General features: G+C 37.8%; 1 protein-coding gene across 3 annotated transcripts; it reads left to right on the forward strand.

Annotated features, from left to right (window-relative positions):
- Positions 1–6: 6 nt before the first annotated feature.
- On the forward strand, positions 7–22,385 carry SLC30A4 (solute carrier family 30 member 4). 3 transcript variants are annotated; one of them, XM_023751684.1, is made up of 8 exons: positions 40–153; positions 262–358; positions 6,683–6,829; positions 14,838–14,991; positions 16,416–16,617; positions 17,497–17,602; positions 18,789–18,923; positions 19,769–22,385. In XM_023751684.1, the coding sequence occupies exons 3-8, from the start codon at positions 6,712–6,714 to the stop codon at positions 19,921–19,923; spliced, it is 870 nt and encodes a 289-aa protein (XP_023607452.1). In that variant the 5' UTR covers positions 40–153; positions 262–358; positions 6,683–6,711; the 3' UTR covers positions 19,924–22,385. The 3 variants fall into 3 exon arrangements, with proteins under 3 accessions (XP_023607454.1, XP_023607453.1, XP_023607452.1); XM_023751686.1 differs by lacking the exon at positions 262–358 and having other exon boundaries at positions 7–217; XM_023751685.1 differs by lacking the exon at positions 262–358 and having other exon boundaries at positions 21–153.
- Positions 22,386–24,825: the final 2,440 nt, after the last annotated feature.

A 24,825-nucleotide genomic window follows, 5' to 3' on the forward strand; every position in this document is an offset into this window, starting at 1 on the left:
GAGAGGCTGTTAACGGAGCGCACCCGGCGCTCCAGGCCTGACGACGATTCCCTGCTGGACCAGGACCTGCCTTTGACCAACAGCCAGCTGAGCCTGAAGGTGGACCCGTGTGACACCTGCAGCAGACGCAGGGAGCTGCTGAAGCAGAGAAAGGTGAAGACCAGGTTGACCATTGCCGCCGTTCTGTACTTGCTCTTCATGATTGGAGAGCTCGTAGGTGAGTTGTGTGGCCAACTCACTTGCCGTTTCCGTTGTGTCCAGCTCTAGGTGCACGGGATTGGAGGTTTAAACTTTCTTGCCCTTTCTCAAGATACTGATCTCTTGGGGTGCAAAAAGTCCACACAGTTCCAAAGTGCAGGTCAGTCTAAGTACAAACATATGTTTATTGTTTACCTCCATGGTACATCATGTAACTTCCTCTTTTCTTCCAAAAGAATTGTGAGCAAACACCAGGTTAGTTCTTGCAACGTTTAATATAGTAAAAAGATAGATAGATAAATAAATAAGTAAATAAATAAAAATCTAAAGTTACTTAGAACCTCTTGCAACGTTTACAATAGTAAAATAAATAAATTAATAAATAATAAATAAAAATCTAAAGTTACTTAGAACCGTAACATTTTACTGTATGAAGGGACCTTCCCGAACACCTGCAGGCTCCACCCCCTTTTTCATAGGGAATCGGAGGGCCAGAGAGGTTCAAGAAGTTGGGAGGAAATGGGGTGGTTAATGGAAGAGTCCCAGGCTTTTTTTCCTCTACCTTTGACTTAGGTGGTCTCTGTGCTACTTCCTGTTAGATTTATAGCCAAGAGATTTGCAAAATTAAATACCACCAACTAACCTGAAAGTTTTTCATTGTAAGGAGAATCTGAAAGGCACCAGAAAATGGCTCCCCCAGGGTGTATGAACTTGGTTTAATTTTCATTTTTTAGTTATTTAAGTAATGCACTCTCACTGTAAAATACATTCTTTGCTTAGAGAATTCAGTGTCACATTAGTGTAACTGCTGACTTGTCCTAGTGACCGTTCACACAGTGACACTAACGCAGAGAGACCATCCTGCCACGGTGTCTCTTGGTGATGCACCACGATGAGACTAGAGGTGGCAGTCCAGATTTGAGGTGCTGGTTGGAGGTTAAATGTGGGAAAATTACGTGCACTTCCTACCTCATTTCATACCACTCCTCCCCAGTGCTCACTTCAGCCATGCTGGCCACCTTTCCCCTATAACTCACAAAGCTCTTTCCCGCCCTTAGGGCCTTCACAGATTTTTTTGAGGTCACTAGAGTAAGAAATGCAGTTAACACTGTGACTCGTGTAGGTAGGTGTGCATCATACCAATGTATGTATGCACCGATACACGTATGTATAAATACCTATGTATAACTGAAACAAAAGTTTTATTTCATGTGATGTCTTCTAATATATTTTTTTCAATTGTGGTTCCACCCCACCTAATTGATTTCATGGGTCCACAAATAGAGCAGGATCTGCAGTTTGAAAAATACTGCTTTATGTGGGTGGACTTTTCCCAGATCTTCTCTTGGCAGGTTTCTTGTTATTCATGTCTCATCTCAAAAGGTACCTCTGAGAGACCTTTCTGACTGACTAAACCTTCCTTCTCCCCTGTTCCCTCCCCAACTATAAAAGCCCTCAACAGCTGAGATGATCTTGTTTGTATATTTCCTTGTTTTATATTTCCTCGTTTAACATCTTGTCTTTTTCCACTGAAATATAAGCTGAATTCCCAGCACCTAGAACAATGATTGGCACAAAGTAGACACTCATTAAATTTTTGTTGAGCTCGTTTTTATTGTGTTAGAGAATAAACAGTTTGGCTGCAGTGTAGTAAACAAGAGGGGAAGAGGCCTGGGAACCAGATCAGGTAGGTCCTGTATTAAATGGACCGTATTAAATGAGTGTAGTTTTTAATTCTAAATACAATGAGAAGCCAGTGAAGGCTTTTCAAAGCAGAGTGTGACATGTTTAGGATTTACCTTTTTAAAAGATTACTCCAGCTCTTATTTGGAGAATGGATTGGAGGGTGCAAAAATGGAAACAACTAAACTGTTGCAGAGATCCAGACAAGAAATCATTATGGCTTGGACTAAAGTGGCTGGAGAAAAATGTACTTACTGATTGAGAAACATTCTAGAGGTGACATGGACAAACTTGGCTAGTGCTTTGGGTATGGTGGTTGATGGGAGAGCAGTGTCAGGAATGATGCTGAAGTTTCTCACCTAAGCAGCTGAGTGTATGGAAATGTATGTCATTTATGAAGCAGGGAGAAAATATAGAGCAGGATCTAGCCATGGTTGTTTCAAACATGTTATCATATGTATGTGAAATAGCCAAGTAAATATGTCTAGTGAGCATATGAGTCTACAGTTCAGAAAAGAGGTCAAGGTGGAGATATAGTACGTAATGCCATGGGGAATGGAAAAAGTCACCTAGAGAGCCCAAGTCCGGAGAACTCCAACTTTAGAAATCAGGCAAAAAGCAAACAGGTATCTCAGAATCCAAGAAAAGAGAGCATTTCAATAAATAAGTTGAAGCTGCAAGAGGTCCAATAAGATGAGAACTAAAATATCCTTAAGTTTAATAACAGTGTTATTGATTACTTTAACAACTGCATTTTTATTGAAAGTGAACAAGTTTAAAAAGTGAGTGTAAAGATTGTAAAGATGGCAAATGAACTCATTCATCTAATTGTATTCTCTCCAGAAGCCTCTCTTAAACTACAATAAAAGGATCTGTATATCCACACAGCTGTGGAAAACTGGAGAGCAGACAATAGCAACACAAACTCGGGAAACTAGATAAGAAACTGATAAAGGAGGTAACTGCCTTAATAGATCCAAGAAAGCCATCTCCTAAGCAAGCAATAGGGAAAGAGCCAAGAACCAACCCAATAATATATCAGGAACACCTAGAGAACTTAAGCACAAACTCTGGGCCACAGTTTCTAATTAAGTAGTTCTGGGATCTGGCCTGTGAGTTTGCATTTCTAACAAGTTCCCAGGAGATGCTGATCTTGCTGCTTTATAAAATAAATTCAGGGTAAAAAAAAAAAAAAAAGCTTTTAGCCCTGGTCGGTTGCTCAGTGGTTAGAACGTAGGACCAAAGGGTTGTGGTTTTGAATCCCGGTCAAGGGCACCTGCCTTAGTTGCAGGTTCCCAGCCCCTACCTCGGGTGGGAGGCAAACCATCGATGTGTCTCTCTCATGTCAATGTTTCTCTCTCTCTCCCTCCCCCCATCCTCCTTCCCTTCCACACTGTCTAAAAATCAGTGGAGAAAATAGCCTCAGGTGAAGTTTGTTTTTGTTTTTTTAAGCTTTTAAACAATAAAAACACAAAATATTTTTAACTCCACAGAAAAGTTGGAAGATGAACTAAGGTAATCTCTGACAAGAGTAGAGCAAAAAAGTAGAAATGGATAATAGGAGAAAAAAGGCAAGAAAATTAGTATATTAGTCCAAACGCCAAGTAATAGGAGTTTAAAGAAAAAAAAGCAGAAGGAAAGAAATCAGCAACATACAGTAGTCCCCCCTTATCTGTGGTTTTACTTTCCAAAGTTTCAGTTACCCGTGGTCAACCATAGTCCAAAAATATTATATGGAAAAATCCAGAAATAAACAATTCATAAGTTTTCAATTATGCGCTGGTTCTGATTAGCATGATGAAATCTCACACTGTCCTGCTCCATCCTGCCCTAGAGGTGAATTATCCCTTTGTCCAGTGTATCCACACTGTCCATCCTGACAGTCACTTAGTAGCCTTTTTGATTGTCATGATAGCCACAGTGCTTGTCTTCAAATAACCCTTCCTTACTTAATAATGGTCCCAAAATGCAGGAGTTGTGGTGCTGACAATTTAAATATGCCATAGAGAAGCCATAAACTTTATCATAGGTATCTGTGTATAGAAATATAGTATATATAGGGTTCAATACTATCCACAGTTTCCAGCATCCACTAGGGCAGTGGTAGGCAAACTGCGGCTCGCGAGCCACATGCGGCTCTTTGGCCCCTTGAGTGTGGCCACGAAGTTTCAATCGCACTGTACGTGCGCGCCCGCACGTGGTATATTGTGGAAGAGCCACACTCAAGGGGCCGCAGTTTGCCGACCACTGCACGAGGGGTCTTAGAATATATCCCCTTCAGATGAGGGGTATTACGGTAGTTGAAAAAATGTCCCCAGAACTGAAAGGTATGCATTTCCAGATTGAAAGAGTCAACAAAAGCCCAGCAGATTGGGTACATTATTTTGAAGTTTCAGAACACGGGGAACACATTGTTATCTATTGCCTCTGATTGTTTTTGCACAGGGCAGAACTCCAAGTCAAGTCAAATAAAAACAGCCTGGCCAGTATGGTCTTCCAGGGAACCATGAGACGAGGTCACATGAAGAGAGTGCTCTGGGAATGGGGCTCTTAAGGAGCCCCAACCCTATTCTATCCCTTGCAGTGGCTGCCATGCTGAGGTTTTCACTGTGATTGCCACTGACTGGTGTTCAAGGTTACCATATGGGGAAATGCCACGAGCCCACTATTACCAAGATTCAGCTATTTCCCTAGAATAATAGCTACCTATAACAGCTTTCAGGTAATTTCCAGAGTTTTAAATAAGCTGATTTGTCCATGTTCTTACTGCTTTTATGAAGATGATTTTCAGAGGTCCCTCCTCTGCTATTTTTGCTGATGATCACCACATGTGGCTCTGTAAATTTAGGTTAATTAAAATTAAATTAAATTAATTCAGTTCCTCAGTTGCACTAGCCATATTTTAAATGTTCAAAAGTCACATATGACTAGTGGCTACTATATCGGACAGTATAGACGGACATTTCCATCATCTCAGAAAGTCCTATTGGACAATGTGGCTTTAACATATCCTCCTTTTATAGATAATGAGGCTAAAAAATGTTAAGTAACTATCTTAGAATCTCTGAGATTCCAAAACCCCATGTTATTAACTACCAACGAGTATTTTCCCACAGTGATTTCCAGCATTTTCGTCAGGGAATACAGGCAGTCCTCGGGTTACGTCAGACTCGACGTACATCGTTTCGTGGTTACGTCGCCATCTCCCACTTACAGTATTTATTAAAAAAAAAAAAAAGTTCCGTCATTTCAACGTATGTACATATGTGCTTTATGTTTTTTATTATTTATTTACCACAAGTAAAGGTCAGGAATTGTTATCTTTCTTTTAAATTTTTTTTACTGTTTCACTTCATTACTGCTGTGTATGTGCTCCATGTGAGTGACTAGGTGCTTATGTAGATGGGTTCTGACTTACGGCGAATCGCATTACATCGTGCTGTAAGAACAGATCTCCGACATAACCCGAGGACCTACTGTACATACAAAATGATATTTGTGTAGAACACACTGGAGTACGTGGATGTGACTACAAAATCACTGCCTCCAGTTCTGCTGCTCTTGGCTCTGCACAGTCATCCTAGAAATAGGGGGATCAGCAACCCAGCACACTAGTATGTCAAGACACCCTGACCCTGAAGTTCCACTATCTATATATATAAAAGGCTGAGTGACCGACCGACCGTCCGTTCAACCATCCATCCAACCAACCGACCGGCCAGTACATATGATGCACACTGGCAATTTAAACGTTGATACATATAAAGCTCTTGCTGGCGCCAATCGCATGCATGTGTTTCCATCTGTCATTGTCAATCGTGAATTTGGTTGACATTCTATTATAGAGAAAAAGCGAATGGTGATATTAAAATATTTCTTAATTTCCTTTCAATGTGCACAAACCACTAGTATAGTATAACAGTGATTCTCAAAGTGTGGTTCTGAGCCCAGAAGCATCAGCATCACCTGGGAACATGTTGGAAATGTAAATTCTCAGGTCCCATCCAGACCTACTTAATTAGAGATTCTGAGAGTTGGGTCAAGCAATCTGCAGTTTTACAAAACTTCCAAATGATTCTGGTACCCATAAAAGTTTGAATACTCTGTATTATATTATAAAAGCTTACACAATGAATGGTAATAGGAAAATTATATAACCATAATGGAACAACATATTTTTACACACAGAGACATATATGTGAAATTATGTGTGTGTATATATAATGTCTAGAAAAATCAATATAAAATTTTAAATTGTGTATTTTAAATACCACCTTTTATTCCTCTATTAGAAGACATTGCTGTTATGTATCCAAATGAATCTGTTATTTGTATCTTTTGTTTTGAACTAATGTACATTTTTATGAGTTTCTTCAGTTTAATTTTATATTCAAACTCTCCCAAACAAGTGAGTACCTACCTTTTCTTCAGCTTTATTGTAATATGTAGATATTGTGGTTATTAATTTCACTGTCTAAGAGTAGGATAGTTAGTTGAGTAAAAGCTGCAGTGCTAAAACACAAAATTCCTATTTATGTGTTAGCTCCAGTTTAGTGATTCTTAATTTCTTTAAGGTTGTTGACTCCTCAGAAAATCTATTCATAGAAATGGACATTGTCACTAGAAAAATATATGTATATTTAATGTTTTGCATCAAATTTCAGTTACCTTGATTTCATTGTAATAGGATAAAGATTTAGTTAGAAGTTCATGTTTTGTAGGATGTTACATATTTTTGGCTTTATTACTTACATTTATTTTAGTTAACATATTCCTTCTTCCTTCTTATCCTTACTCTAAGGTGGATACATTGCAAATAGCCTAGCAGTCATGACAGATGCACTTCATATGTTAACTGACTTAAGTGCTATCATACTGACCCTGCTTGCTTTGTGGCTGTCTTCAAAATCACCAACCAAAAGATTCACCTTTGGATTTCATCGCTTAGGTAGGTAATTGGGAGGTGTTTTTTAGATTATAGCATTTTATGGTAAACCAACAATGGACTATAACCTTTGATTAGCTGAAATCTTTCTGGTGATAAGCCTGTTGAAATAGATGAACAAAGCATATGAAAATGGGTGAACAGCATTTATTCAGATACATATCTTCCCATGTACTGAACTTCAGCCCAGTCAGCTGAACAGTTTACACATTTAAATTATATGGTAATCATTAATTTGTAAATGGTTTCCCTATGTCCTAATGATGTTATCAGAAAAAAAGTTTACCTTCAATTTATTGAATCAAGCAAAATTATGTGAGTTTAATTCATTAATGAGCATTAGCTTCTTTCTTTTACTTCAGGTTATTTCAACCAAGGCTACTGTGGCCAAGATTTTAAGTATTATTATAATACGTATAACATTTACTGTGTGGCTGACCTTCATTGAGGCCATTGTATCAACACAATTCTGAAAATGCTGACAAAGATTCTTTGCTTAATCACACTTTAGTCAGTCCCCTGAACCTTCTCCCAAGCCTCCCACTCTCAGTATCTTGCCAGTTATCCTTCAGGTGATGTCTCGCCACCCCGGCCTGTCTTCACAAGAATTCTATTCGGTCAGTTTTACCAGAATCCCCCTTCCTCCTGATGTTTCCTCTGTAGTTTTCCACCCACAGACTCCCAACCTGCTTCTTGGCTATAAATTCCCACTTGTCCATACAGTATTCAGAGTTGAGCCCAAACTCTCTCCCCCACTGCAAAATACCATTGCAGTGGTCCCTATGCCTATCTCAATAGCTTCTCCTCGTGAATAAAGTGTTCTTTACCATGTTGTAACAAGTGTCATTGATTTTTTTTCCTTTTTAATAATGAACACATTTTATTTTCCTATTTTTAACAGATACTAATATTTAGTTGAGGTTAAAATCATATATAATCATATACAACTGTGCTTCTTGCTGTGTTACTATTTTTAATTTTTTTGCTTATTTTAAAAATACATATAAAATAATTGCCTTTACTATTATGTGAAGTGCCATATGACCACATGTCATTTGCTCAGAACCCAAAAGGTGACATTTAGGTAGCTTCAGCAAAACCTGTCTTAAAGAACCAGAATTAATATATTGTTTTTTATTTTGTGTAGACACTGACACGCTTGGCTAATATATCAATCAGTTCCTCCCCTTCTGTGTTACTTTTTGACCTAATATTAACTCAGCATCTAGGTCTTCTAAAATGTAATCACTGGGTCTTCTGGTATATAACTTGACATTTTAGCTGAATAGCTATATTCCGAGTAGCTATCCAGGCCATCCGGCTGGGAAACTATCTGGCATCTCCACCCCTCAGCTCTCAACTGCTATACAAGAGAACTGAAGCCCTGAGTGAGGTGTTTCTGTTATAAGCCACTACATAATGCATTTGGATGTCTTCCTAAAAGAAGCCTCACTACTTTCCAACATATACATTCATTTGTTAATTGATTGACTTAAGGGTTTTTAACAACTTTAAAATTGCCCTGACCTGATGGCTTGGTTGGAGTGTGGTCTCATACACCAAAAGGCTGTGGGTTCAATTCCCGGTCAGGGCACATACCTACAGTACAGGTTTGATCCCTGGTTGGGCATGCATGTATGAGAGGCAGCGAATTAATGTTTCTCTCTCTCTCTCTCTCTCTCTCTTTCTCCCCTCCCCCATCCTCTAAAAAAATTTTTTTATTTTCCAATTTTATTGTGATTTAAACACCTGCAATTTAAGATCTAAAACATAGCATCCTGGAATGGGGATTTTTACCCTCTAGCTCTATTTGAGAGAGTACATTTCATTTAATGAAGTCAGTGGCACTCTATCCCAGAGATATGCAGTAATACAACATAGGAAGTCCTACATATAATAAATTAAAAACCAATAATCATGAAAATTCTATTAAATATCAAAGAAGTACTTAGTGTTTACCTAGATGGTCACTTTGTTTCTTCATAGACTATAAGCACTATGAAAAGATGAGAGAGAGTAGGACTGACTGGTCCTGTTGTGTCTCTGAAAATCCCTGCAGACTGTCGGATATTTCCCTTTCCTTACAAATGCTAAGTTCAGGATGGTGGACTAGATATCAGCATTTGACTCCTGTCTCTCCTGAGAGTCCACTGAAATAAAAAGTATAAAAACAACAAAGAGAAGTCAATGCTGGGTCACCAATAAACAAATTTCCAGAAATTTCTGAAAGTTAGAAAGTAGATGGGAGTGGGTTGAAGGAGAAAACAAGCCAAGAAGCCACAGCCTAGAGTACACCAAGCTAGGAACTGGCTCAGCCCAACAGATCTCTAAAGACAGCTCAGAACAAAGAGCATCAGGAGTGAGAATTGGGGCTGAAAACAAGGAAAATTAATTGAATGACTGTATGACCTTTTGGAGAGTGATTTAATTTCTCTGAGTTTCTTCTATAAAATATGGATGATAATACTTGTATTGCAGAATTGTGAAAAATACATAAGGTAAAGTGGTAAGGTATAAGTACCTAACAGGGTACCTGGCACAGAGTAAATTTTCAATAAATGTTAGTTTCAGTCATATTTTCCTTCCCTCTTGGTCTAGACTTTATATCTCTCAAAATGACCCATGCTTCTAAATTGCCTGCCTTCCCTTCTTTCCATATCAGAATTCTTATTCTCTCAGCATAACTGTCTCAGCTAGGTAGTAGGAGAAAAGTAAGATGATTCAACCTGATGAGTAACAATTTTAAAAGATGTGCTTTTTGACTTGGGTCTTTGGGAGCATTTTTGGCAATACAACAAAATTTATTTTAGCAAAAATCATTCCATCCTGGTGAAAGAAAGGTCGTTGGATTTGAAGGGTACACCCAAGGGGCTGTCCCAGGAATCAGTACCAGTCTGTTGGTATTTTCCTTTCCTTCGTGTGAACTCATAGATTGTGTAAAATCACTCAGGAGTTTCTTTTTCTTTTCCTTTTCCTTTCAGTGAGCTATAGTGGCAGCTCTTTTGTGGGAAGAGGGAGAGGAGGGTAGAAACCACATGAGAGTTATTTTTAAGTGCCTGCATTTATTTGGCTGTGGGTGGTTTGCCCTCTCATCCTGGAAGTTAATAAAACTTAGAACTTAATGAAACCACACCGTGGGGAGAAATTCCACAAACCCTTAGGCAGAATGGCACTATCTCCCAGACCAAGGGGACATGCTGTTCTAAAGAGAACATCCTTTGCTTGCTTGCTTGCTTTATTCCTTCTCTGAGGATTATGAGTGTAGTTGACTTTATTTATATGGTTTTTCTTTTATTTCTGGGGCTGAAGAGGCTGGATGGATTAGATAAAGATAGTGATCATGTGAAAGGACTGTAGTAGGCAGAGTTGTCTGCATTTGAAATAAAAAGCAAGATACACATTATGGTAATTCAGCTCATCAGCCTAGGTTAGTGGCAAAGTGACAGTGTGGGAGTCTTTCGTAATATGTAGTTCTACTAAGCAAAGGCCTTGGCAGATCTGGCTAGATGATTAATGTTCTGGGATATGTATATGATAATAATGTTAATTCTAGTTTGTTATTTATTCCCTGATGCTAAAGCATTTAGCAGAAAGTATTCAGATAAAAATTCTCTTCCCCCAAACATGCAGCCAAAAAAAAAAAAATCTCTTCTCTCTAGTTAGTGATTCATTTTAACAACTTCCTCCCCCTCTGATATGAGTTATGCCTACTTATTGTTCACATCTTAGTGAGAATTAATTCATATCACATGTACATCTCTAGGAAAAGAATAGGTACTTCCTAGAATTCAGAGTTTTTATTGAGGCAGAAGAAGACATGAGTGAGGTAGTCAATGTTGACTAGCCAAAAGTCAACTTGGAGTACTGGGGGCACCTTGAGTATGGATAGAGGGAGTAGTAAGAAGATAGAAAATAGGAGATTACTTAGAATAGGAGGTGAAAGGATCCAAAGACAAACTTTGCAATTTAGCTTGACATTCTGGTAGCAAAAGTGGGCCACTGAAAATCCTGTATGATGTCTTTAGCCTGAGTGTTGTTGGGTTATCTGTGGCTGCGTTGAAATACAAATATTAGTTTAAAAGTCCTAGGCAGATCCAATACAGCTCACTGATTTTTCCTCTGTTTCCTTCCTGTCTTCTATTGGATGAAGGTAGAAAAGAGAAAGAGCATAAAAGGAAGTGGGGGAGAGAATATATCTCCACTTTCCTTCCCTATTGATTTTTATTGAGCTCTGAAATCCGTCTTTAGATGTGCTATGTATAGTTCCTTGAGGCAATAGAAAGACAACATTATATAATTTAAGGGAAATGTATTCATTATTGTCATTGCAGTGTTGGCAAAGTTAACAGTTAAATGTAGGCCAGTACACCTAGGCAGCACTCACACAAAAGTGAATGTGCTGACTGAGTGTGGTTTTACATAGTTGAAACAGATTGTTACTCATTCACTGAATAGGCACTCAATAGTTACTTGTTCAGTGAATGAATGATAGTATAGTGTGGGGAGACAGGCAGTAAATATGTACCACAAACACAACATAATCATAAATTGTATTAAATGCTACAAAGACAAGAATAAGGTACTATGATGGAGAATAACAAAGGATGACGAAGAACTCAATATTTTTCATATGAACATTGAAAACCTCTAGTTTTGACAATTTATAGATGTGTTAAAATGTACATAAACATTTATTGTATTTTATGGTATGAGCAAAACTTAATAATCATCTATGTTTTCTCCCAATTAATTTTTTCTTTTACCAATTTATTGGCCATTCAAACCAAAAACTGTTTATTCACACTACTCCAATACTAGTTCAGCTGAGTACAGTGATTTAATTATCTGTGCATAAAGTAGCAAAATATATTAGAACTACTATAACAATAGGTTTTTCAGAATTTCTATAAAAATCCCTTTTAAGAGTTTTTCATTTTTGCTAAATTTCCATTTAGTCAAGTTTTCCGAAGCTAATGGGGTAGTAACTTTCACAGAAATCTAGGGTTTTAGTTGGGAAAGTTCCTGGGTCTCCTTTAGAAAATGAAAATCTGTATATGTTATACATTCCTTTTGTCTTGAAAATCTTTATTGTACATTATGTGACCAGAGACCAACCCAGAGCAACAAATGAGAAGATTGGAGCAAGTCATAATTTCATTGTTGAATGAAAATTTCCCTCCCTGTTAAACGTTGTTGGAGGAAAAAAGAATCTTGCCTATGTTTCTCTGCATTCCATCATGTTAAAAATACTAGGCAAAAATGTTAAACACTCATTAGTCCTATTCATATTTCACCAAAGTTTCATTCACAATGAAAGAACTTGTTGTTCCTTTTATCAGAATAAAATGGTCATATTACTATTATTAGGATTTTTAGCTATGTAGTATTATATATGCCTTATACTTCTCAATTATAAATCTCAGTCCCAAAAATCTACTTAAAATTCTGTGTGTGTTTCTCTTTTACACTTACCAGTTTTCTAGCTAGAAGACATTTTTACAGTCAATTAGAATAAAAACTAACAAATGAATGTCTTTGCTTTTCACCAAGGGCACTAGATGTGAGGCACATTCCTTCTGAATTGCTGGAAAAGGGATATAATTGATGACAGCATCTTAATATGTCATTTGGGAATTTCTAGGAATCAGCTGAATTCTATTACTCTTAACTGTGGGAAGTCATTGGGATCCCTTTTATGCTACTCTCCTGGGTGAAAACTATATTGTGAAAAACTGCATTTTCAGCTCCTAGTGGGCTGGGAATCCTCCTTGCCAAAAAATTCTGTTTATGCTGTAGTTTGACTTTCATAAAAGTTATATGAATGTGGTTGATCTCTCTCTCTCATAACCGATATGATAACTGAGAGGGCTATTGAGTGACTAATGGTGTACCATGGTTTTGAGTAGTAATTGTGTTTGTCTTATTCCAATATTAGTTCTGTTCATGCACAAAATTTTATTGGAGTTTCACCTAAATTAATGAAATGTCAGGAAATAGTTTCTAACTTCTAGATAGTTTTTCTGTATTGTAAGTTATAGGTTGGAATAAAAAGGTATCAAAGTCCAATATGCTTGAACTACCTGGAACCTTTGAGGAATGAATCGACCCAGACAATAGTTTTCCAGATTCTTTTACCTTTTAACACTTAACAGGATTAATGTCCGGTGTCTCTAAAGGAAAAATTTTCTTTAAAAGTATTTTCTTGTTTTGAGTGTCAACATTTGTTTTATGTAACAATGTTAGTTAATTATTTTAATATATAGTTTACATTGCCTATTTTTTGTTATTTTGAAAAGATAAATTATCTGTACTTTATACTCATATGGTAGAAAATTTATCTGGTATGAAAGCATATATAGTACAAAGCCATCCCTATCTCCTCACCCATTCTCCTCATAACCAGTTTTTTATCAGTATTTTGTACATCCTTCCGGATCTGCATTTGCAGATCATTATTTATATACTAGAGGCCCGATGCACAAAATTCATGCAAGAGTAGGCCTTTGCAGCCCCGGCTGCCTCGCGGCCCTGCCCCCCGCCCACTGGTCATTCCGGAAGGTCTTCCGCCATCCGGTCTAGTTAGCATATTAGCTCTTTATTATATAGGATATTCTTTTTTCTTTTCACACAATGGTAACACCATACACAATTGTGTTCTTTGCTTTTTCACTTTGTATTTTGGAACTTATTCCTTGTCAGTACATAAAGAGCCTTACTCATTTTTTACAACTGCACAGCATTCTATGTTATAAGGCTTCTACTAATAACATTTTTATTGTTTACAATTATTTGCTGTTCATACAGTGCTTGATGAATAGCTTCATAACATACCACATTTTGCACATGTGCTACTCAATTGGCATGAGTGTGTATGTCCTTCCTAGAAGAGGAATTCCTGGATCAGAGTACATCATGAATACTTGAATGCATAAAAATGTGTTTGTTTGTATTTAGTCTAAAGGTAATATATCTTTGTGGTTAAAAACTTAAAGACATTTTTAAAATTACTGAAAAAAAAAGTTAAATTCTCCAAGCTCCTCCTCCCACTTCCCAGATGTAACACTTTCTTGTCTATCTTTCCTATAGTTACCAATGTGCCTATTTTTTTCTTTTTTATACATAAATGGTTGTATGGTATCCCATTATATGTATATGCCACCATTTATCCATTACATTACTCATTGGGGAACAATTAGGATGTCTCTGGATCTTTTTGATACTACCAACAAAGCCGCAGTGAAAAACCTTGTAGATACCTTTGCATACATGTGGATGTGATTCTAGATTCCTAGAATCAAGGAATACATGCCTTTTAAATTTTGATTAGTTTTGATAAGTGCTCTCCAAAAAGATAGTTTTCTTTGATCCTTCCATCAGTATATCCTTGCTGACACTATTATCAAACTTTTTAATTGTTGCCATTTTAGTAAGGGCCAAAAAGGAATCCTACTGAATTTACTGTATTATGATTGATTTTGATAAGTTGGCCATTTCTGTTTATTTTCTGTATATTACTATTTATGCTCTTCACCCATTTTTCTGATGAGTTGTTCACTGTGTTATGATTTGTAAGTGTACTTGCCTACTAGGAAATTAGTCTGCGGTCATGTATGTTACAAATATTTTTTCTCAGGTTTTCCTTTTTTGCCATGTGTTTGGTCTATAAATACACATAATTTGACCCTAAAGAGATGAGGGGAAGGTAGCAAGTGGTAGGAGTGAGTTAGTGGGGGATTCAGATCAAACTACTAAACCTTTTTAAATAAAAATATATATAGTATACCTGAAACTAATATACTGTTATATGTCGGCTATACCTCAATTTTTAAAAAATGTTCCATATCAAACTATTTAAAATAATTTTTAAGAAAAACATGACAGATGATATAGTGCTTTTATCTTCTTAGAGGAAAGGAGATCTAAATAAATAAAAGATTGTACAATATTTAGTTTGTATGAGGTGTACTAACTATGCTGCAAATACATTTGTTTTTTATATTTTTCCTTCCAGAGGTTTTGTCAGCTATGATTAGTGTGCTGTTGGTGTATATACTTATGGCATTTCTCCTATATGAAGCTGTCCAAAGAACTATCCATATGAACTATGAAATAAATGGAGATATAATGCTCATTACCGCAGCTGTTGGAGTTGCAGTCAATGTAATGTAAGCTCGATGTTTTTTTAAAAAATTTAACTGGCTTTATTCTGTAGAGCAGTTTTAGGTTCACAGCAAATTGAGGGGACTGTACAAAGATTCCCCACATACCCTCTGCCCCCACACATGCATAGCTTCCCCCATTACCAGCATCCCTCACTAGAGTGGTACGTTATTACAGTTGGTGAACCTGCACTGACACATCATAATCACCCAAAGTCCATAGTTTACATGGTTCACTCTTGGTGTGAACATTAATGGGTTTGGACCAATGTATAATGACATGTATCCAACATTTAGTAGCATACACTCTACGTTGTTTTCACATGAATAGTCTCAAATACTGTGAACTTAGAGACTATACATGCATTCAGTAATATGCAGTGATATTTTAATATATTTATAAATTATATAGTACATCAGTTTTTCTTATAAATATTAATAAAACACTGTTGGAATTATAAATTCCTCATTGGTTTGTACAGGTATACTGAAGTTTGACTAACAATCACAAATTTAAGTAGGACAAATTTTTTTAATTTAATTTTTATAATACTTTCATGTTGAGATTTTTTTTAACAACCAACTTTTTTTCCTAAAAACATGAAGTTTTTAAGTTAAATACTCAATCATGTGAATCAGGGGTCAGCAAACTTTTTCTGTAAAGGGCTAGATAGTAATATGTAGGATTTTAGAGCCATACAGTCTCTTTCTCAGCTACTCTGCTGTTTTAGAACAAAAACAGTCCTATTCAGTATGTAAACAAATGAGCATGGCTGTGTTCCAATAAAACTTTATTTACAAAAAAAGGCTATGGGCCAGATATGGTCTACAGACCATGGTTTGCCAGTCCCCATCTAGTGGCTTCTATTCTATATTTAGAATAAAATCAAAAGTCCTTACCATGGCCTTTTAATATTATTCTGTGTACCACTCCAACTCATGTCCTAGCACTCTTGCTGACTTTATTCTAGCCACAGTGGCTGTCTTGCCTTTTTTAAAACACATAGAGCCCCTTTGCATCCAGGCCCTTTACCCTGGTATTCCTTCTGCTAGAACACTCTTCCACCATAACTTGCTTCCTGGCTTCATTCAAGTCTCTGCTCTGATGGAATCTAAGGGAGGCCACTCTCCCCATCACTCTCCATCACTAGCAACGCTTTACTTTTCTTCAACGCCTTCCCATCGTCTAGCAGTACATTAGGGATTTATTTGCTGACTGCTCTGCCTTCCGTACTAGAACATAAGCTCTAAGGGGATAGGGATCTGTCTCAGTCACTCTTTTGACCCCAGCACCTAAAATAGTACCTGATACATAATAGGTGCTCAAATATTTAGTAAATATTGCCTCACTCATATCTGATTAGTCATAGATATTTTTATCAATAGCATTAGGACAAATAATAATGTTTTGTTTTCTTTTTTTTTAACAGAATGGGGTTTCTGTTGAACCAATCTGGTCACCATCACGCCCATTCCCACTCCCTGCCTTCAAATTCTCCTACCACAGGTCCTGGGTATGGGCACAACCATGGGCAGGATAGCTTGGCAGTGAGAGCTGCATTTGTACACGCTTTGGGGGATTTGGTACAAAGTGTCGGTGTGCTAATAGCTGCCTACATCATACGATTCAAGGTACTATAATTGCTAATTTTTTATTTTAAAATATATTTAATTTCAACATTAAAACTAAAACTGATTAGCCCTGGCCAGTGTGCTAAGTGGTTAGAGCATTGGCTAGAGCACCAAAGGGTTGCAGGTTTGATACCCTGCCCGGTGGGAGCATGTGGAGGAGGCAACCAATTAATGTGTCTCTCTCATATCAATGTTTTTCTCTCTCCCTCCCTCCCTGTAGTCTTCCCTCCCTCCTATCTAAAAATCGATGGAAAAAACATCCTCGGGTATGGATTAATTTAAACAAGAAAAAACAAACTGATTGTCTTTCATCAGTATACTGGACACCAGTGCCACTCCTATTCATTTTGCACTTATGCAAACCTAATGGAGCCACCAGTCTATATAGCTCTTTTGTTAGCACTGAGCACCATAGTATCACATCACGAGGTAACTTACCTGTAACTGACAGGTACTAGAATGTGCATGTAGTGAAGTCCAGAGATCTGGGTTCTAGTGTTGGCTCTGCCACTAATGCTTTGACCTTGAGCAAGTCCCTCAACTCAAAATTTGAGTTCCCTCCTCTTTAATATGAGGGGCTTAAATCCAATTGATGACTGCTAAGACTCCTCCTAGGTCTGATGTTCTATGGTTCTGGGCAGACGATTTAGAGAAGGCACAGAGGAAAAGAACAGAACAAACCATTAAACTGCTGAAAATGGTCCCACAAGGAAAGGCATTTAAACAACCAGGAAAGAGTTCTCAGATGCAGTGTCCTGGTTTCAGAGGTATTCTGCAGTCCTGCTAGAGGACAGGGGCAGAGTATTCCTTAGTTTGCCTTACAGTCTGTTATATGTCTGTCGATATTTAACCACACAATTTTGATCTGTCACTTCACAGCCAGAATACAAGATTGCTGATCCCATCTGTACATATGTATTTTCATTACTTGTGGCTTTTACAACATTTCGCATTATATGGGACACAGTAGTTATAATACTAGAAGGTAAGATCTCATTAATATCCCCATTGTGGATGTATTCCTAAGTCAGATTGGGGGTCCGGGAAGACTCTGGGGTAGGAGCCATGTCTTTTCTTGTTTTTATTGATACTTACTAGGCTACAGTTACACCACCTTACATGTATAGGACGTATAAGAATCCATGCACTCTCCCATATGTTACCTATTTGATCTTTATAATAGCTAAGAAAAGTAGGTAAGGCAAACATTATTATCCCCATTTACCAATAAGAAAATTGAGGTTCAGAGGGGTAGTATAACTTGATTAAGGCCATGCTGTTACTCAATTACAGAGCTAGGACAAGAATGCAGCTCTTTGATTCTTAATGCAAGTATGTGTAGCGGTTCATTAATTTACTAGAGGCCCAGTGCACGAAATTCGTGCATTCAGAGGAGGAGGTCCCTCAACCCGGCCTGTGCCCTCTCACAGTCCAGGAGCCCTGAGATCGGTCGCCCCAAAGAGGTAGGCCCCGCCCACCACCACAGCCTGCCAATCCGTGGCCTGGGTCTCTCTCTTTGGGGCGATCATGGAGCCCCCCGATTGATCACCCCGCTGGCCGGTGGCCTGGGCCTCCCTCTGCAAGGTGATATGGGGTGATAGCCGGGCCCCTGACCAATCGCATCGCACCTGCCTTGGCTGGCCTGGCGCCAGTGGGTGTCATAATGTGGTAGTCCGGGTGGTCCTTCTGCTGTTTGGCCGTTGGGTTGATTTGCATATTACACTTTTATTATTATAGGTTAATTTCAACTTAACTTGCAGCTTTGTTATATTTTCAGCATTCCTGCCTTACCAATATTACATATAAGCATGTAAATATAAGTTCTCAACACTAGTTTAGCCATCATTGGATGTTCCTTTCTTTTTATTTTTTATTATCCTAGCTTATTTGTTAAATGAAGTAACCTGGGCTGGTTAACATACCTTTTTAGTGAGAATGAACATTTTTAAAGTATTTATTAACCTTTTGTGTATATCCTACTATATGTGTGCATGGTTTATCTTAAAATACTAATATATTTTATTAGAAAGTGTTCATTTTAAAATGAATTTAGCAAAGCTAGTTGTCTGTTTGTTTGTTTGTTCGTTTTCGGGGGGAAGGCCCACCAGTAATTTATAACTTTTTCCCCTAAGATAAATTTTACTTATAAATGATATATTCTGAACTAATAGGTGTACCAAGGCATTTGCATGTTGACTATATCAAAGAAGCCTTGATGAAAATAGAAGATGTCCATTCAGTGGAAGATTTAAATGTCTGGTCTCTTACTTCAGGAAAGCCCATGGCCATTGCACACATACAGCTAAGTATGTTGCTGTTGGTAAATACTGGAGTTGGTGGACTTCTGTCTTTGGGATTAAACATCTATGCTTATAATTAAGTAGGAAGACTTCTGGAAAGATTTGTTTTAAGGGAGGGTGTGGGTTCTTCAAAAGATAAGTTGCAGGTTGATGTTTATAGCAGAGCAATAATTTTTATCCCTTTGAGATGAGATGAAACACAGATTTTTGCCTTCAGATTAAAGGTACTGGGTGTATTTACCATGCTTTTTCTACATAAGAAAAGCTAGAGCCTGTGTTTTTTCTTTAAATCATTTCACAGACCGATGCTTTTTATTTGATTTTTTATCAAAATAGTAAATGCATGAGTTTTATTTTTGAAAGTACAAAAGATGAGCCCTGACCTGTTTGGCTCAGTGGATAGAGCGTCGGCCTGTGGACTGAAGGGTCCCAGGTTCGATTCCAGTCAAGGGCATGTACCTTGGTTGTGGGAACATCCCCAGTGGGGAGTGTGCAGGAGGCAGCTGAATCGATGTTTCTCTCTCATCGATGTTTCTAACTCTCTATTCCTCTCCCTTCCTCTCTGTAAAAAATCAATAAAATATATTTTTTTAAAAAGTACAAAAGATGAAAGACTTGTAATTGATGGTTAGATTTCTTTCTCTACCCGAAAGTGGACTGGAGAGAGAGGGATAAGGAGAAGCTGGTCTGGCTTGACAAACGGACACACTTCTCTCACAACAGCTGCAGGAGGGTAAAAATCAAACTAGTAAAAATATGTTCAGAGCATACTAAGGTTGTTTTCTCCCTGGGTCTTACTCACTAATGTGTAATGTACAATGAATAGTAACGATATTTTCTTGACATTGCAGTTCCTGGAAGTTCATCTCAATGGGAGGAGGTACAGTCCAAAGCCAGGCATTTGTTGTTGAACACATTTGGCATGTATAAATGTACTATTCAGCTTCAGAGTTACCGGCAAGACGTGGACAGAACTTGTGCAAACTGCCAGAATGCCAGCTCCTAACTGAAGATGTCTGGGGGACTACTGCCTTATTTACCCTGCAGTCACAGACTTGAGAGCAATAAATGCACTTGAATGGGAGAATGGAATTCCTGAGAGCCATGCCCGGGCACTGGCCTCGCAGTCAGCCTGAGAGTGCTAGTTTCTGTCGAATGGAAAAGTGAGACTTCACCATGATTTTCAGATGAAGATGTTTCCAAAACACTGTTTACAGAATGAGACGTGACTCTACAGATACCTCAGAGAAGACAATCGAAGACCGTACTCACAATCACAGCAGAGCATGTGTCATGAAGGAAGCATCAAGAGTTCTGTATTTGCATTTAAAAATCCTTTTTAAAGCCCATTTCTATCAAGCCAGTGCTGGAAAACTGATTTTTTAATGTAATCTTGATACCCAGCTTCTGGAATTTGACACCCAGCTCTCTCTTTTTACAGAAATGATTTCTCAGCAGATTTCAGAAAGTACTAGTAATTATCCAGAGTGGAATAAGCATGTATTCCTAAATGTTTCAGAAATGTTTTATTTCACAAGTAAGTCTTATTGGTATTATTATACTTTATAAACAAAATTTTCCAGATATTACAGGGTTTTGAATCTCAATTTTTGGTTATTTGTAATCTTATCAGAACCAAATCTTTACGTATTGTGGTCACTGTCATTAAATTGCTTAGGAAATATTTTCAGTTTATTCTGAATGGCAGAAAATCTTAAACTGGAATTACTATATGATAATTTGAACAAATATAGAAGCAAGGATGGGGTGTGGAGTTTCAGATTTAAGTCTTTCTGAAATCACTTTTATTGTCCATGGAATTTATCTTTGCTTACGAACAGCAAGCGACGCAAAATGCAAACAATGATGCTCTGTCCTTTTAGAAATTGCCTTATGTTTTGTACAGAAAGTTTGCTTGGTACCTTGCTTCCTGCCTCCATACCAGGTCATCTGCTTGTGCCTTTCAGGGTAGAGCTCTAGAGAGCCAAGGTTCAGTTTTAATACCCGTCTCTCCCATGCAGATTAACTACATTTCTCCAGAGAGAATTTCTGTATGATGATATGGATTAGGAATCCTCCACAGGCTCCAGAAACCCTAAGATATAATTTTGAGGTTTTCCAATAATACCATAGCAGAAATGCTAAAAGGGATTGGGGGAAGACATGATTTTCAGAAGACAAAAATTTTAAGGGTTTTGGAGTGTGTGTGTGTGTGTGTGTGTGTGTGTGTGTGTGTGTTAAAGCACTGGAATAGGATGGACATTAAATCTGTGTGGTAGGGAAGTTAAGCATAAAAGTTTCCAAACAGAAGGCAACCTAACTGGTAACAGTTGTATTAAAGAGGCAACTGTGAATATTCCTGTCAACTGTTGGTTTTGGGATTATATTTAGTGCACGTTAGGGAGTCCATTTTCAGCAGAGAATCGGGATAAAGTAACATGTACCAGACAGGCTGTGAGATGAAATCCTAGATAGGCAGGCCAGTGACTTAAAATGTAAGTGAAGAATATGAAACAGATTTCATCTTTCTGCCAAGGACCTCACTATAAGTAAACCTAAGGTAAAATCTAGATTCACCTAAAAGATTGTTAAGAGTCAATGGTGTCCAACAAAAGTTTTAGTGAGTGTTAATGGTACCTAATAAAGCCCAGCATTTGTTGAATCGAATTGAAAATTTTATGGGATTCTTACTGTGAATCCATTTAAAATAATGATTTTAATTTTTCAAAAATTTTGGGAACATATAATAAAAAATACTCTTTTATTATATAATGTCCTGTATTTCAAAAAATACTCTTAAATGTAGAAGGCAAGTGAGAATAAACGAGAGGCATGTCAGTGCACATCTGGGCATTTACGACTTTGGGCACCTAGCAGAGAAAGGAAGAGAATGTGCCTGTGCTAATAGGTTTCTCCACATTTGCAGCTGTTCCCATATCTACTGAGCTCGTTTCTTGTCGACCTGTTCCTTGAAAAGTTATTGAGTAAAACAGTCTGAAATCCACTTGAGGATTGAAAAGGATCCTTTTGTATAATGGAGAAACACTGACAACTTTTGTAAATCTTAATTATTATGTTCTGTTTAAAATTAGGTACACATGAAGTTTTCTGTGCTTTGTTGTTTTGTGTGTTTTTTTGCAGCAACTACAGATTTTATGCTTGTATTTTACTGGATCTGTGAGATTTGATAATTGATAGATTTAACTCTTTGTAACTTGACAAAACCCACAGAAAAGGATGTGAACTTAGCAGATGGGAGCAGGGGCTGCACAGCGTCTGACAGAGACACAGAGAAAGAGCCATCCATTGTCCTGTGAAAAGCACAGCTGAGCCTGGATTAACACCTACCATTGTTCACTTTGCACTGGGAAAACATCATAACAAAAACTGGGCAGTTCTTCAGTGTGATGTGTTTTCATTAACATTTGCAAATAATCAAAGTTGTGTACATAAACCTGTGTTTCACAAGTCTGGCCAGACTAGCCTTTTGATTTATCTTAGGAAAAGGCCTATTGTTTCGTTGATGACTATACTGCCTTAGAAATACACCGTGGGGAATGCAGTTGAATAAGCATATTTCAGAGAGCTTTGAAATGCAGAACCGAAATTACATCATTCCCACATGCATTTTCCACATGCATTTTCCATTAGCTCTGCCTGTGGAGCATGAGCCCAGATTTTCACACCTGCGGCTCCCGTCAGTATTATTTGCCAGTTCACTGGATTTCTTATCTTTCTGTTTCTTTTTCAACTCTGGATGCCATATTTCCATTTCTGAACCGAAGTTTCCTGCTCTTAGGAGTGTCAGTGTTCTAGTTCTGTCTCTTGAACCCAGAGGTCCTCACTGACAGTGTTTATCTTTGGTAGAATTTTCCCAGAATAAACAGACATCAGCTTCCCTTTCTTTTTAATGTGAGGGAAAAAAATCTTTCAGAAACAAAGCACCATTTTAAAGATGCTTCAGGGTGGGAAAGACCGTTTTTCCAACAGCTGATTGTTCTGGTTCAGAATCTCCGCACACAGAATGCGGGCGGGAGAAACAGCACACTGCAGACATGAGTGAAGGTCATCGCTAATGAGATGCTGGCCTGTGCTGCTTGAACTCCCACGCCCACTCCTGTGGAAGGGAGACTCGCTCACCTCTGGAACAAGCACAGTCAGCTAAATTTATTTTCTCTTTATGCATTTATGTTCATTGTTTCATCATAAGGAATAAGGTGTTCTTAGAGAAACTGAGCCCCTTTAGTACAAGGTTTTAGGCAATTTTTCTGTTGACTGTACTTTTCATACAGTAAGTTTAAAGTTACAGACTATCTTCCTAAGTATAAGATCAGTTCATTTGGTTCAGTTTGTCTTTGAACCACGCTTCGCTCATGAGCCATCTGGGTAATAGTCACAAATGAAGTGACAGTTGGCAATGCTGTGTTGAGGGGAGGCAAGTCTGATCTCCAAGTAACTGATTAAGCTTAATATCTTTCTAACCAAGATGCCTAACCGCAGATCTGTTATGTGAATCGCCAGGCAGGGCTTGAGACTTGTTTCACAGATTACCAGGCAGGGACATCATTTGTGGTGGTGGTGGGAGCACAGAAGTTGGAGGGGATAACTTGTGGGAGCTCCTCAGCATTGAATTGTGTGTGTGCGTTCGGCCAGCCTGTCATGAGTTCTGGCTGCAAAGGGGGTTAACCTGTTCTTCTAGTTATACTGTGAGGACCAACAAACAGTTTCTTATATTCAGTAAGATTGGAAAACATTTATGGGGACTTTCTCTGACAGTGTCAGTTTAAATACTGCAATTACTTGTTTTCTGAAATAATTACAACAGAAAACTGGGATGTGCCAGTGTGTCTGCTTTGCACCTGGAAGTTACTGTACATCTGGAAGGTTTGTGCTTCTCTAAATAGATGTTGCTGAGTAAGCCATGTCACAGTGAAACAAGGCGTAGATACTTTTCCACATACCCCTTCAGAAACCAGTATTTTGCATATGATTGATTTTAGAAAGATTTGGAAGCTGGTGTTTGCCCATGTAATTTAAAATCAAAGTATAGTATATGTACTGTATTTACAATTTTTAAATTGTAATTTCCTATGCCTTTATTAAATAAAGTATTGTTTTGCCATGTGGTTTATTAAAAATGAAAATGTACAGTTCCTTAAATTAAATTTCTGGGTTTCTATTGAGTAAGTCATAGTAGTAGGCCTCAAAACATATCTTCTTAAAAAGCAATGGAAAATAGATGATAACCTATCTAGTTTTATAATCTCAGATTGTAATGCCCTCTTAGATGTTTAAGAAACAAGCCTGAAAAAAATCTTCCAAATAGGATAAAAAGATCTAAAGAACCTTCATCTTTTTATTTTATATCAGTCACTTTTAATGTCCCACCAGCCCAGCAACAACGACAGAAAGGAAAGAAAGAAGCCCCCGAGAAAGTAAGATTGGTGAAGACACAGCAAAGTCCGAGAGCGAAGACCTAGTGTCTCTCCAAGAACGTAGATGGGGGGTCAGCAAACTTTACCTCACGGGCCAGGGCCAAAGAACTGAGAATGGATTTTACATTTTAAAATGGTTTTTAAAAATCAGAATAGTAATATATTATGATGTGAAAATTCTATGAACTTTAAATTTCAATGCTGAAATCCCAGTTTGCCTGTGACCACTCAATTATGCCTGTTGTCCTGGCATAATCAACAACAGCATCTCCTTTTATTCTCAAAGTGGCCAGTTTCTGATAATAAATGATGAGGTCACCCTAAAAAAATAGTCAGTGTCTGTAAATAAAATGTTAAACACAACCACTCATTCAGTTACGTGTTGTCTGGCCGCTTGCATGCCGCAGTAGCAAAGATAAGTAGTTACAACAATATAAGCGTGTACCATCGGTCCCGTCAGAGGAGAAGTTGGC

This window comes from Myotis lucifugus, unplaced genomic scaffold (assembly GCF_000147115.1).
Source record: "Myotis lucifugus unplaced genomic scaffold, Myoluc2.0 scaffold_23, whole genome shotgun sequence".
In the NCBI taxonomy this organism is placed as follows: domain Eukaryota; kingdom Metazoa; phylum Chordata; class Mammalia; order Chiroptera; family Vespertilionidae; genus Myotis; species Myotis lucifugus.

Excerpts from the sequence above, each read along its gene's own strand:
- SLC30A4 (XM_023751686.1), top strand. Across the intron at positions 16,618-17,496 it reads CCTACATCATACGATTCAAG|CCAGAATACAAGATTGCTGA; the intron begins GTACTATAATTG and ends GTCACTTCACAG. Across the intron at positions 18,924-19,768 it reads CATTGCACACATACAGCTAA|TTCCTGGAAGTTCATCTCAA; the intron begins GTATGTTGCTGT and ends TTGACATTGCAG.